Below are 14,671 nucleotides of genomic sequence, written 5' to 3' on the forward strand. Positions count from 1 at the left end.
TGATGTATTTTATTTGATGTTTTCCTGACGGTATTGCGGGAATGGGCTGGACCTCTAGAGAAAAACAAACAAAAAACAATATCTTCAGTATTTGTTTGAACAGTTTTTTTTATAACTGTTGGGGGAGTGTGGGTGATTCAGTCATAGGCTACTTTTGGGGACACATTTCAAATGTAAGACCAGTTCATTGAGAACGGCAATAGAGGAAAACAGCTGTGGTCCCCAGGCTGATTTTTGGGTCTGTGGTGAAGGTAAGTTTAAGCATAGTGGTTAGGGTTAAGGTGAGTGTAATTCTCCAGAAAATGAATGTGAGTCTATTTAAGGTCCCCAAAAGTGACCATGGTCTGTCGTGTGTGTGTGTGTGTGTGTGTGTGTGTGTGTGTGTGTGTGTGTGTGTGTGTGTGTGTGTGTGTGTGTGTGTGTGTGTGTGTGTGTGTGTGTGTGTGTGCGTGTGTGTGTGTGTATAAGGAAACAGACTGGGGGAGGCGTGTAGGACGGACTCCTAAGTCACTGTGTCACAAGCTGCGCAGACTGCACGAAGCTATAAAGCAGGACTGCGTTATCCTGCAATACACCTAGGACTCAAGGTAATATTTAAGAGTTTGCTTAACTAGCCCATATTACAGCTTCTTTTTTTTTTTTTTACACTACAAATAATATCTGAATGAAAATTTGATTGTGAAACTCAGCGTAGCGCCGAATGCTCAATTCTCATTTGAAGTTGTTTATCTACATTTTAAAACAGATTTATTTAGCCTAACACAACAACTTCGCTGCTTATATATGTTAAAGTAAAAGAAAACCCTCGATTTAAAGCATACATATTTCTTTCAAGCGAAACTGTTTTTTAAGTTTCGTTTTCATGCGCTTGACAAGTAAGTTTCGTTTCTCTTTGCAGCCTCATCATGGCTGAATTCATGGATGAGAGTCAGTTCTCTCTGATGAGTCTGGAGGAAGAGTTGACCTGCAGTATCTGTCTGAGCACCTTTGACAGTCCGGTGACCATCCCCTGCGGACACAACTTCTGCCAGGATTGCCTCCTCGCCTCCTGGAAGGACACCTACAGCTGTCCTCAATGTCGGACCCACTTCGCCACCAGACCGGAGCTGAAGAAAAACACGGTCCTCAGCACCGTCGTTGAGACCTTCAGAGTCAGGTCCAACAAGAATGAGGTCAGCCTGTCCGGAGAGGTGGAGGTCAAAGCCAAGAAAGAAGAAGCCATACTCTGTGATGCATGTATGGAGGCAAAAGCATCCAAGACCTGCCTCACCTGCATGGCATCTTACTGTGACGAGCACCTGCGGCCACATCTGGATAACCCCATTTTCCGCGTCCACCAGCTGGGTGAGCCTATCGGTGACCTGATGGAGCGCATCTGCAGCGATCACCACAAGCTGATGGAGTTCTACTGCACCGACCATGGCCGCCTGATCTGCAGCCTCTGCTTTCAGGTTCACAAAGGATGCACCTTCATATCTCCTGAGGAGCAGAGGAACGCGAAAGAGGTGTGTGTCTCAGTATTCACTTGAGAAGATTAAAAGGCTAGTTCACTCAAAATAGAAGAAAAAAACGCTCCACCATATTGATAAAGCAGATGTATGACAGAAGTGAGTGGAATTGTATTTTAAGTACCCACAGTATTTAAAAGTTACATTACATTAAAAAAAATCCATATCGTTAAACAGAACACACTGAAATGTTTTCATTGGAAGATTTCACACTGAGATCCAGTTGAGTAAGATGCTTTGCTGTGATCAATTTTATTTCTGACTATTTCCTCATCCTTCTTTTGCCTTTCTCATTTAAACCGCAATGTTTTTGATTATGTGTTGGTTTGCAAAAGGATGTTCCAGAAGATTATTCAAGAAAGACCTTTTAAGAAGGTCACATGACCCTGTAGTGGTGATGCTGATCATGATAGCTTGTTGATGTAGTCCCATTAAAAGTGAACTCCAGTGTGTTATGGAGAATTTGTTTGTCAGTGGTTAACCTCATCAGTGGGGAAAGTGCTCAGGAGTCCCGGATGTCTTCCGCTGAAAGTGTTTATTGAATCTTGGCCAAGTAGAATCAAAGTATTATCAATACACCCTTCTGATGATGCAATCACAGATCTGAGGAAACTGTCCTCAGTGCATAGTCTTTAAGCCCCATAAACGGTCATACTCAATGCATCTACAGTAATGGAATTTGCCTATTGGTTCGTTATTTTACAAACAAGGCAACACAGTTACCCATCTGTGGGTTTAGGGAGTCCGACAGTCATACCCCCTGACCTTGGTTGCCACAGAAACGCTGCGCCAAAACACCGCAATCAATTGCCTTCACTGTCGCAAGGAGAGAAACAGTACTTCTCTGTGCCAAGATGACAGTACTGCTTTTACTGTGAACTTAAGGCCCATGCTTGACCCTAAATATGGAAAATTCCCTAACACCATGTTCTGAAACTGAAAAACAAATGAACCTAATAATCTCTATCTCAGTGAATTGTATGTACCATGTTTCTCTGTTTGCAGTCGGACCTGAGAAGCAAGTTGGGATTGCTGGATGGGAAGATTACGAAGAATAAGACTGTTATATTTCAGATGAAGGACATGCAGAACTCACTTAAGGTAACTAGCCATTTGCATTGACATTTACTGTACTGTAATCCACATCAATACCAAAAAAATGCTTGAAAGACAAAAAGCTTAAGTGATGGTACATTTGTTAAGGCGTTATGTATTTCAAAGTTATGCTGCCTGGAAAACTTGCTCCTAAAAATAGTACCAGTCAGTTGTCAGTCAAAGCTGACACATGGTCTAAACTATATTTCATTTAGGCAGAGTTATTTTTATAATACTAATGCACTGACTAGTTCGGCATATTTTGTTAAAACATGTTATATTTCCCAAATTAAAAGGTACTGAAAAGGTGGTATCAGTACTAAAAATCTATGTATCATACTGGCATTTCTAAAGGAAATGGAAACAGTACCAGCCCTTTATAGCTGACACAGAACATCGTTTGTTATTCAAATCAAAATGTCAGATGGTCACTTGATTAGCCGTGTAAAGAAACCAACTTCATTAAACTGCTGTTTTATTGCAGGGATGTTACAGTTTGAAGCATTTCCTTTATCTAGTCCAAAGCCCTGTATTTACGTGTCTCATGACGTGCTGATCTGTTTTTTTCTCCTAGGACTCGGGGACCAACAGGAAGAAAGCTTTGGTAGTGGAGTATCAGCATATTCGGGACATCTTGGCGCGAGAGGAGCGTGACGCTCTGAATGTGGTGGACCGTGAGGTGGAGAGCGGTCAGACCAAACTCAAAATCCTCATGAAGAAGTTCACAGACAACATTGACAGCATGAGCAAAGTGAAAGAAAATATCCACAGTATGCTGGGTCAGTCCCAATCCACAGCCTTCCTAAAGGTGAGACAAATGTGATTATCTAAAAGTGTCAAAAAAGTGTCATATTTGAGCCATGTATAGACAATACTGTATTTGTACCTCAACAGTTTAAATATAACTTTGTTCTACTTAAGAAAAACAACATTTTGTTCCTCTCCTCGCAGACTTCACTTGACCTGCCCCAAGTCGTAACCTTTGAGCCTTACACCCCTCGAATCAACCTGGACTCCAAGAAGGTGATGGCAACACTTACATTTGCCACTTTCCTGAAGGAATATCTGACTGAACTCTGTAAACCACCTACTGAGACCAGACTACCAATTAAAACAGGTGAATTTGTTGGTACAATTATCAGGGAGACTTTACATATGGAAGCGTGTTATGAAAGTATAGTGAAGTCAATCATGATTTTGATGACACTCTCTGGCTTGTTTGTTAGGTGACAGAGCAGAATCTGTCTCTCCGAGCCTTGGAATATACCAGGAGTCTGGTAGGTTTATGATATGTGTTTAAAAAAAAACAGACATTTTATTGTCATGACGATTGAACATGGTGAAAATGCTTCTCCTTTGCCTGTTCCTGTTTCAGAGCTAAAATGGCCACTGGGGTATCCCACACTCCCCAGCCCCCACAGTCCAGGTCAAGCTTCTCAGCCCAAAGCAGCAGCATCCGCCGCAAAGAAGAAAAAGAAAGAAGAAAAAGATAAAAGTGAGAAAAAAAGACACCCACTTACTCCCTACTTTCAACACAGAGTTGAAACTAATACAATAAATCATATCTTTATTAAGATTATAAGCCGTTTTTGTGAAAACTGTTGTAGAAAGGTATAGATACAACAATAACGCTCTTTTTGGAGTTTGTAGTTTTGTTTTGGTGCTATTGAAATGATTTGCATTATACTGAGAAGTGTTTCAAATATTTTGTCCATACCATTTATATTGATGACTCCTGTTTTGTGTCACTGCTTCAACCAGATCATTGTTTTTTCGTGTAAGAACTCTACCTTCAGCTCTTCAGAATTTTCACTACATTCACAAAATAAACATGAATTATGTTGTTTTTTGTTTGTTTAAAAAAAACCATCAGAACCCAAAAAGCCTCCCCAGCCCACAGAAGGCATTATGGGAAATATGAATCTAGGTCGTTCGATGGAGAACCTGCTGGAGTTTTGTGAGCCCAAACCAGGTAGACAACCTCTGCATTAGCGTCAAGACATCAAAGCAATATGAGATTTTTGCAACAGACATGTCACATGACGAGATGGCATTTTTTATGTTATCACTGTCCTTGGTGATGGACGTCTTTTTTGTCTTCTGTTGTAGGAACTGTGGACATTACATCTGCTGAAAAAAGAAGTGAACTTCTGAAATGTAAGTGTGTTTGTAAGGTATCTTCCACTAACATGATGAGAGAAACAGCAGTTCTTATTAGAATGGCCTTGTCTCCTCTGTCTTAGATGCTTCGGTGCTCACTTTGGATCCAAAGACGGCCCACAAACGCATCTCGCTGAGTGATGGCTTCACTAAGGCTTCTGTGTCAGATGAGCATGTAAACTACCCTGAATGCCCTGATCGCTTCGCCGTCTGTTCCCAGGTGCTTGCTTCCAAAGGTTTCTCTAGGGGGCGTCACTACTGGGAGGTCCGACTGAGCAGCAACAACTTCATTGGTATAGGCCTGGCGTACGGTAGCATTGACCGCAAAGGTCCCACCAGTCGACTGGGGCGCAACAACCAGTCTTGGTGCGTGGAGTGGTTTAACGTCAAGCTGTCGGCTTGGTATAACAGCAGTGAGACCGTGCTGCTCAATTCCAGTCCTAAACGCGTAGGTGTGCTGTTGGATTGTGAGGAGGGCACTGCTACGTTCTATAACGTGGCAGACAGGGCATATCCCTTCCACTCCTTTGTGTTTCCCTTTGCTGAAGCTGTGTATCCAGCTTTCTGGATTTTCTCCAGTGGCTCGTCCATTTCTTTGTGCAAGCTGCAGGCATGAGTAGCACATGCACATAGAGTACAATTGCATATGCACACACACACACACACACACACACACACACACACACACACACACACACACACACACACACACACACACACAGTCAAGTCTTTGTTCTCAATAGAAACAATAACATGAAACAGTTCTTTGCTAGTTTTGAGTACATTGATTAAGACATTTTTTCACATTAAGAGGCTGACAGGGTATAGCACCCAACCAACAATTTTGTCAATATTCTTTTCATTAAAAGTTTAACATTTATATTGTCTGTACAGTTAAAACTGTGCAATGCTAACATTTTGTTCTAAGTACCCTTCCTTTAGGTCTCCTTTAACTAAATAAAGAAATAGTAAGTGGTGGTTGAGCCTGCCTGGCATTAGAATAGTAGTCCTTAGTCAGCCTGAAGCTTCACAAATGATAAGCATGTTATTAAGATTAGCTATGTCCTAAAGGTTTGGTATAGCTAATGACATTAGGTATGACATAGCATGTCATAGCTAATGTCGTTAGATATGCCTGATATGCTTCCAACAGCTACATTTGCAAATTCAGGCAGGCAATTTAAATTGTGTTTTCAAGTATATATATAGTATGCATTCCAATCACTTCTTAAAAAACAAGATAAAAAAATCATATTTCTTTTGCCTAACATGCAGAGGGAATTATAAGAACATTTTTGAGTGAAAAAGATGAGGGATATAAAAGATAAGGTGTTCTTTTTTCTTCCTATAAATTGTATTGATACAGTAACCAATCCAATACAGTAAGTAACCATATAACCATAACCATTTAACATAATGCAGTTAAAAAAAAAAGTCAGATTCCCTGTCAGTCAGTCACACGAAACTAGTTACCCAGACTGGGAAGAGTAGAGAAGTACTAGGTTTTCTTGGTGTCGGTTTAAATGTCCTCCTCCTTTTTCACTCCACATACATAACACACACACTGCATACTTATTATACAGCTTGTGTGTACTTGTGTGTACTCCTTTTTATTTGTTATGCAGAGTATTTATTACACACTGTGTGATGGTTCTGAATGTGTGCAGGTAAAGAAGTTAATTACTTTACTGTCAGACACATGTCAGTACAGTGTTTCAATATATCTGCATATAAGAGTGTGGCTATTAGGTTCATAGGGCCCGGTGATATGAAAAACATGTTTTCATATCAGCTTATGTCAATATATGGATCATTTCTTGCAAGCTTAACGATTCCACTAAGTTTAAAATTCCATATAAATCCACAATTAAAGTCCTTGTGATGGTTGAGCTGTCACTTTCTTTCTGACACTCAAAATTTCATGTGAACTAGTGTTCATGTCCTCCTTCTATTGGAGTTTTGAAACCAAAGCAATAGCATGTGGTATATTAAGCTCAACTCAAACAACGCTGTAATGCATTTTATTAGAAAAAAGTCTGATCCTGAAGGACTGGCTTATAAATAGCTAGTTATAGTACTTTGTTTCGGTGATGTGATCAGATGATCAATTTAGAAAGCAGTGTGTTCGTATCACCCAGCCCTATAAGGTCATCTCCTAAACTCCGTGACTGATTCAGCTGATGAGAGCAGAAGTCATATAGACTGTGTTCTTATCAAGGTCTGTCAGTCTCTTTTTCTTTTTTTTCTTTTTTTTGATTATTTCACGTCATTCTATTGGTGGAGTTAGAACCAGTAAGTAATGGTTTGCCTCATAGAATTACACTGCGATGCAACTGTAAATCTATGGTAGGCACATTAAAACAACAAGCCATCAAAATGCTCTGTTGGTTGCTCGTAGGGCAGAAAGATGGTAGTAAGATGCTTCACAGGGGTAGATCATTTGTGGCATAACACAAAGTTTACCCCTGGCCTGTGAGATGTGTTTGCTGAAGAACTCTGGTGACACACTGGTTGTCACACGGGTTAGCCTCAGTGACTAATTTACTCATGTTCCTCAGGTGATGAAGCGTTCAGTCAGCTGATCACATGAGGTCAGAGTAGAATCGTCTTGGGTGTCGCTAAAAGGTGTCAATTGTCACTGTATGGGTGCGAAGCAGTTGAGATTCGTCCACCGAACGCACGGCACATTTCAGTGATGTTGCACTTTCAACACGTTTCTCTTTGTTCTTCATGACAAAAAGAACTAACATACTGTAGAGGCTCAGGTTGTTGTTCCGAACGGTTTAATTGATAAGCTAAGGCAAAAGACATGATGACTGCTGTGGTTAATAAATCAGTTGTTACACACCTTCATTTTTAGATTCCAGTACATTCCAATATCTGAAGGTGTTGTCCATCACTGCAGATAAGGTCTGAACCTGTGTGGTGAAATCTGCTGTTTTCACTATATGCCATTGCTTATCATAACAATGGAGAATTTAGGTTTGGGATACATAGCTGTTGGAGACAATTGAGCATGTTCCCATACCATGAGTATCCAAGTCCTGGTAGTGTGTTGACACTTGTGTACTCTTACAACCTGCCTGGAGTAACATAATAGAGGTGTCCGTGCTTAGCAGACCCAGTGAATAGTTAAGTTTGTTTCAAGTAGTATTTGATGTTATTGCTTATGGCTTCTGTTTTTGTTTTGTAAGATGCATTATATAGATCAGCTTGCAAATCATTTTGTTGATTTTGTTTGATTTTTTTTTCATTATTCTTTGCATGATATATTTTCAGGTGTCAGTCATTTTACATCAAATCAACCTTTGTGTAATGCTTCAATGTTCAATCGTCCTGTGCTTGCCGCTCTGTGTCGTGAAACATGTTTGGTGAAAGGAAATTGTGCCAAATCTGCTGTGATTTTATTTTGTGTACTTAACAAGAGATTCTTAGATGAAGTATCAACTTTTTATTTGATTGTTTTATCATTCAAAAGGTTATTGCTCTACTAGATTGTTTAATCAAAATAACTTTGTATTACAATTTAACCAAATGATTCATTCAATAAAAGTTTTTTCTCTCTCAGACACACTTTCTGTGCCTCTATTTTGAAAATGCACAAGTGCTTTTAGCAGTCCTTACATCATGGGAAATATATTAGAAACTTAACAATATCTAGTCTCATCTCTGTGTATCCAGCTTATATGCTTTTAGACCTATATTTATGTCTAAAAGCATATAAATAAAATTGATATTGATCTTTTTAGTTTGATACAAGCAGGTGACAAGAATGCTTCTGTAAACTATCAGTGTTCCTGTATTCTTATGATCATTTGGTAGTTAAAATTAATTCATATTTTCTGATTCATCCTCATCACTTATCAGCTGCATATTTCACAAGCAGAAACATTGCACAGATATTAAGTGGTCCCCACCCAGCCTTCTTAGCAATGTGGACATGCATGATGCAATAATTCTGAGTATTGTGTTGATTTATTATGCAGCATACAATACAGGCTGTAAAACAATAAAATAAGCTACAGACAAAAGAAATATCACTTGGTATATAAATGTGTTTTGAAACAACATATTCCATTTAAATGATTAATTCAAGTTTTTGATTTGAATATTTATTGTTATATTTACATAAGAAAGGGCATTTTGTAGTTACACACAATTCTCATATTTTTCCAAATCTGAATATGCATTTTTTTAATTTATTTAAATAAAGTTCCATTGATGATTGGATTCTGCTAACAGATATAAGTGTCGATGAATACATACTTTCTTCTACAAATTAAAGAAAGATGAAAATTCTTCAGAAATGATTGTTTTGCCTGGTCCATATGAACAACACTGTATGTTTATGTGTCTTTGGTTTGAAATATCATATTTAACTTAATAACAGGGCCATTTAATAACCACATTGATCATTGGCTTGTGGATGCGCCTTAACATTGCATCAGACTTAATGTGGTGATCTGAAAGTGGGAGGAACATCACTCCACCCTCAACCAGTCATGCACAGGAACTCTTCGCACGATTTCTGACCAGGGAGTAAAAAGATTAGTAACAAGAGTAGCTCTAGAGCCAAGGTCCACTTGGAAAGAGCCCCAGAAAGACTTGGAGGCAGCAGGTACAACTGTTACAGAGAAAACCGTAGGCAATGAACGACAAGACTCCATTAGCTTCAAAAGGCATGTTGAAGCTCATTTAAAGCAACATTTGGACAAGCCTATGAAATACTGGTAGAATGTAGACCAAGATTGAAGACCAAAATGGAACTTTTTGGCTGTCATACTACACACCATGTTTGGAGGAGAAACAGTACTGCACATCACAGCATCTTGAAGCTGTCATTACAAACAAAGCATTCTCCACTAAATACATTTCAGTTAGCATGTGTCATTCCACTTTATTACACATAACTTTATATATATGGACTTTAATGTTTTGATTTCTTTATATGTGTGGATTTCTTGAGTAAATACCAAAGTCTGGGGAAATTTTCATGTGAATATCCTCACTGGAAATAAATGTACTGATTTTCTTCCCCCTGCATGTTCAATACTTATTTCCCCCACTGTACCTACAGTAGCATCCACTTCCAAGTCTGCTGGAGAACCCACAGGTGCTATAAAACTTGAAAAAGGCCTTCTTAGAGCTAGTGTCTGGTTTGTCCATTCTGGGCTACTGTAGAAACATAATGATGCAACATGGAAGGCTCCGTGGAAGCATTCCCTTATGAAAGTTGCTCAGTGGCTCGTGAAGCCAAAAAATGTTCTTCCTCTTCTGCCTAGCTTCTGCACCATTGTGCCCAATGAAGCTGGTGACTTCAGCTGGCTGAGCCGGATACTCTGGTTTAGCCCTTTGGTTAACTTGAATGAGGAAAAAACTATTTAGTGCAACCAGTGGCGGCTGGTGACAAAAATGTTTGGGGGGGGCGCAGTTTGATGCAGTTTCAAACAAGCCGTAGCACCACTTCATACCGCAGCAAAAAAATTAAAATAAGAAAGGAAAACCAATCTAAAAATAACACAACACACTATAATGATCCCTGGTTTGTCCCAGTATGGTATCTCTGACCAACAGAGAGAGTAATAAAAAATTGATAAAATTCACTCACATCACCGAAAGATACCAGCAGTTAAAGCAGAGTTACCAATAAGGTAATATGCTTAAAAAGAGACACCACTTATATTTTAGTTATTGTGTCTTCAGTCCTGATTTCACTGTAATCTGTTAGTTGTTGCAATACCTAAACATGACAATAGATGGCGCATTAAGCACTATACACTGCTGTGATTAAGCATAACTTATTTAACTTATTTTAATAATGAAATGTACTCCAAATCAACTGTAATAGTCAAAATTACTTCCATCATTTCTTATCCTGCATTTATGCATTTTAGTTTTTTTCACTTCATAGTTATGTCTTTTATAAAGTATTTTTAACACTTTACAATATTAAAAACAGGAATGCAGCTACTACCTGATCTTTTATATGTCCTGTTGGAGCTGCTAGATGCAGCCACTGACTGAATCTATGTTCCTCTTGTGGAGCTTGGCATAGCAGAGGTCCACATGTGGCCAGATGTGGTGAAACAGCTGCAGAAAGTGCTCAGCAATGCTAAGTCTGCTAAAAACAACTTAGCTCCATGCTATTGTCTCGATGGCTGCAGCTTTCTGTTTGCATTTTTTCAGAGAGATTTTTTAGGTCTCGTTCCCCTGTCGTTGTCCACAACGCTTCGGTGCTGACACTTTGAAACAGCAAACAGATAAAGCAATAAAAGGAATAACTCACACTGCATCCAGCTAGCCAGCTCCGTTTATCATAACAGCAGCGGGAGAAACTCTCAGCTCCTCCATCACCTGCTGCTGCTTTATCCTCTTTCTCTCTTGTAGTGAAAGTCTTGTGAAATTATGTTTTTGTAGAGAAATTACAAAATAATCTTCTTTAATTTCCGCGGCTCCACTTTAACATCATCTTTTGAACCTAACGTCAGCAGGAGTTTGGGTGACAGCAGCTGACGGGAGGGCGTGAATGACAGCCAGAACTGTCCAATCACAGTAGATTAAAAAACATGAAACAACAACAATTCGCTGCCAATAAAAGTGGGCGTGTCCCTTGGGAAACGTGACGCAGGCCAATGAGAGAGCAGCCTCAGGTCATGTGCTTGTCAAAAGTTTGAGGGCTTGCATTGACTCCCATTAGGCCGGCGCCGCGCATACGGGAAGTACATATAGAAATTAATAAAATACAATTTGGAATCGATTTATAATGAATGCTGACAGGCGCTGAGAGACTAACAGGCGCATTTTACAAGCAAATACTTTTTATTTCATAATGATTTAGCATTATCTAATTAATTTATATTTAATATGTTTAAGTAGACTTTCTCTAGATTATTGGATGGGGCGGCGCATTGACCAGCCGCCACTGAGTGCAACTCTTCAGGACTTTCAACATGTGATCAGACCAAACAGATCAAATTCAAATTCTGATAGTGAAACCAGACATTTCACGGGTGGTGTGATGCTCACTCAGATGTCTCTTTCACATTGTAAGTCTATGGGAAAAGTCTTTCTGGGCCCAGTAGCATCATGTAATGTTATAAATACACAGTTTGGCTGCTATGTCAAATTGGCTTCAAAGCCAACCGTCAGAGCACTCGACTCCTGTTGCTTCTATCTATTGAGTGTTGTAGTGCTATAGGTTGGACCCTGGGTTTTCTTACCTGTGGCTGACTGTGTTAACCTGTGTAACAGAAATTAAATTATCAGCTTTGAAAAAAAACTTTTATTCCAATTATGAATTACAAATATATGACAGTGCCTCCTCTTAGCAGGCTTGTAACTTTGAATCAGTAATTTTGAATCCCACTTAGACATGCTTTGAAATACTATTCCCTTTTTAAACTCAAATCACACCTTAATGAAATGTAAATACAGTGCTGCTTGAAAGTTTGTGAACACTTTAAAATGTTCTCTATTTTTGCATAAACATGACCTGAAACACGATTAGATTTTTACAGTCCTTAAACTAGACAAAGAGAACCTGATTAAACAAACGATTTGACCGGAGTGACCAGCTGATCCAATGACACAACAGAATAGATGATAATGGGGAGAGAGGGTAAAAAATCATTTATTTATTGAGAAAAAATATTATATCTTCTTCTATCTTTGCTATTTGTGTGAGGTAAGAATATGTGAACCCTTATTTTCAGTAATGATCATTTTTCACATCAATAACTTCAACAGAACATTACTGGTAACTGTTTATCAGCCCTGCACATCTGCTTGGATGAATTTTAGCCTGTTCCTCCTCACAGAACAGATGTTGGGCTTCTTGGCATGAGCTGCCTGCCAGGTCCTTCCACAGTATTTCTGTAGAATTAAGATCAGGACTTTGACTTAGCTGTTCCAAAACAGAACTTTATTTTACTTTGGTAGAACAACTTGTGTGTTTTTTCATGACCCACTTCCTATTAATCTCCAGGTCATGGACGGATACCTTGACATTTTCTTGTAGAATTTGCTTGAACAACTCAGAACTCAAAGCTCTATCAATGTTTGCGAGCTGTCCTGGTCCAGACGCAACAAAGCAGACCCAAACCATGATACTATCAGCACCCAATGGTTAACAGATGAGAGGAGGTTCTTATGTTGCAATGCAGAGTTTGCTTACTGCCCAACAAAACCCTTCTCATTCAAGTTGAAAGGCTTGATTTTGGTCTCATCCATCCACACAACATTGTTCCAGTCACCCCCCCTCCCCCATTGAAATTAAAAATTAAAATAAGGGATTGATAATGGTTTCATTCTCTGTCACATAATTCTAATCAAACCCCATCACACTTACTGTATATAAACTGTTGGTGTGAATCAGGTGGGAAAAGCACTGGGATCAGCACTCTGGACAGCGCTGCTAAGGGGACGTTGTCTATTCAGCAGCATTTGATAAGTCTTTTTCACAGCTGATATATTGAACAGACATAGCAAGAAAAGCATGTGTAACATTGTATAGATAAGATATAGTACAGAGTAATACAGAGGTAGATGTTAGGTTTGGTGTAATCAAATCAGCTGTTTTCACAAAGTTTGAAAAGCCTTGATCGGTGGCTAACACAGACCATCTATTAATCCATTTCCACAGTTTGACAGTTTGAGATCAGTCATCTACACCAGAGTTATAATTGTGGTGTAATATAACTTACAGCATGAACTGGACCTTCCTTCCAGAGTATTTCAAAAACTAGAAAAAAAAATAGAATTTCTGCAAAAAGCAGCATACACCAGAGAGGATGGTCCTGGAAACACTTCATCAACCTGTCCAGATTTCTACTCAAGTCAAAGTAGCAAAAGTGTACAACAATGCCATCTTGAGGTACACACAGTGGATGCAGGTTTCAAAATAAGGGGCACTAATTGAGCAAAGGAACTTCTCACACTGCAAAAGCCAACATATAATACACATGACAACTCAACTCCCACAAATAGGCTTAGAGCTGTATCATATCATCAAATAAACTCATCCACAATATGTAAATACGTGTGTATTACATTATCTGGTCACCAAATCACAACATATTATACTACTGAATGCACAGAAAGAATAATGGTTCTTACTATTAGAGATTCTTTCTTGAGTTTCTCTTTACAAAGTCAGAGATCAGGTGTTCAAAGTCCAGCTCCTTCACAAACTCGGACTGGAGGCATGAAAGAGAGCGCTGAAAGCCTCCTTACTACGAATAAGACTTTATTGACGGGACGTTTTTTTTTATTGCAGCCGCTTCTTTCTCTTCCTTTTTTCTTTCTTTTGCCTTCCCCACTGGGCTTGTGGTTACAGCTGGCGCTGTCCATTTCCTGCAAAGTGATCAATTTTCCCACACACTAGTTGATACAAACTAACCACAGTGCATTGTGAACTGCTAAACCAATTGTCACTTGCAGAGCCGTCAAACTGAGAAATGATCAAGTCAATCATGAGACTTGGTTTTCTTTGCACAAAAGCGACAATAATTATCAACATCAAGAGATCATTGAGGAACCCTTTCTGATGAAGGGCCCAGATTGCCCGTATGGAAGAGCCGGGCCAATTTGGGGTGAAGTTTAAGGTTAAGCACCCCAGAGGACGACTGGTTGGGGTTATGGGGGAAGGGAAACACATCTGACTTCGACATAACACCGGTAGCCATGATAGTCCGTGGCTATACTCTACTGGGGTCACCTGTACATCCCGCCCCTCTACCTTTCCAATTGGCTGACAATTTGGTAACCAATGCAATTAATCCTTACATACTGTTCATATTCGGGCATTTCACAATATATCCTCATAATTAGTCTTTATACATCATTTTGAAACCACAAATCATTCATGAACGTCTCATCAGTCATTAATAAGTTGGTGATAAATCCTCAAT

General features: G+C 39.3%; 1 protein-coding gene across 1 annotated transcript; it reads left to right on the forward strand.

Moving 5' to 3' along the window:
* Positions 1 to 298: 298 nt before the first annotated feature.
* trim25 (tripartite motif containing 25) lies at positions 299 to 8,332 on the forward strand. The gene is made up of 10 exons (XM_062437870.1): positions 299 to 587; positions 899 to 1,505; positions 2,514 to 2,609; positions 3,178 to 3,411; positions 3,555 to 3,720; positions 3,830 to 3,880; positions 3,979 to 4,098; positions 4,477 to 4,575; positions 4,713 to 4,760; positions 4,847 to 8,332. The coding sequence occupies exons 2-10, from the start codon at positions 906 to 908 to the stop codon at positions 5,377 to 5,379; spliced, it is 1,947 nt and encodes a 648-aa protein (XP_062293854.1). The 5' UTR covers positions 299 to 587; positions 899 to 905; the 3' UTR covers positions 5,380 to 8,332.
* The last annotated feature ends 6,339 nt before the right edge of the window (positions 8,333 to 14,671 follow it).

Source organism: Scomber scombrus, chromosome 2 (assembly GCF_963691925.1).
Source record: "Scomber scombrus chromosome 2, fScoSco1.1, whole genome shotgun sequence".
Lineage (NCBI taxonomy): Eukaryota > Metazoa > Chordata > Actinopteri > Scombriformes > Scombridae > Scomber > Scomber scombrus.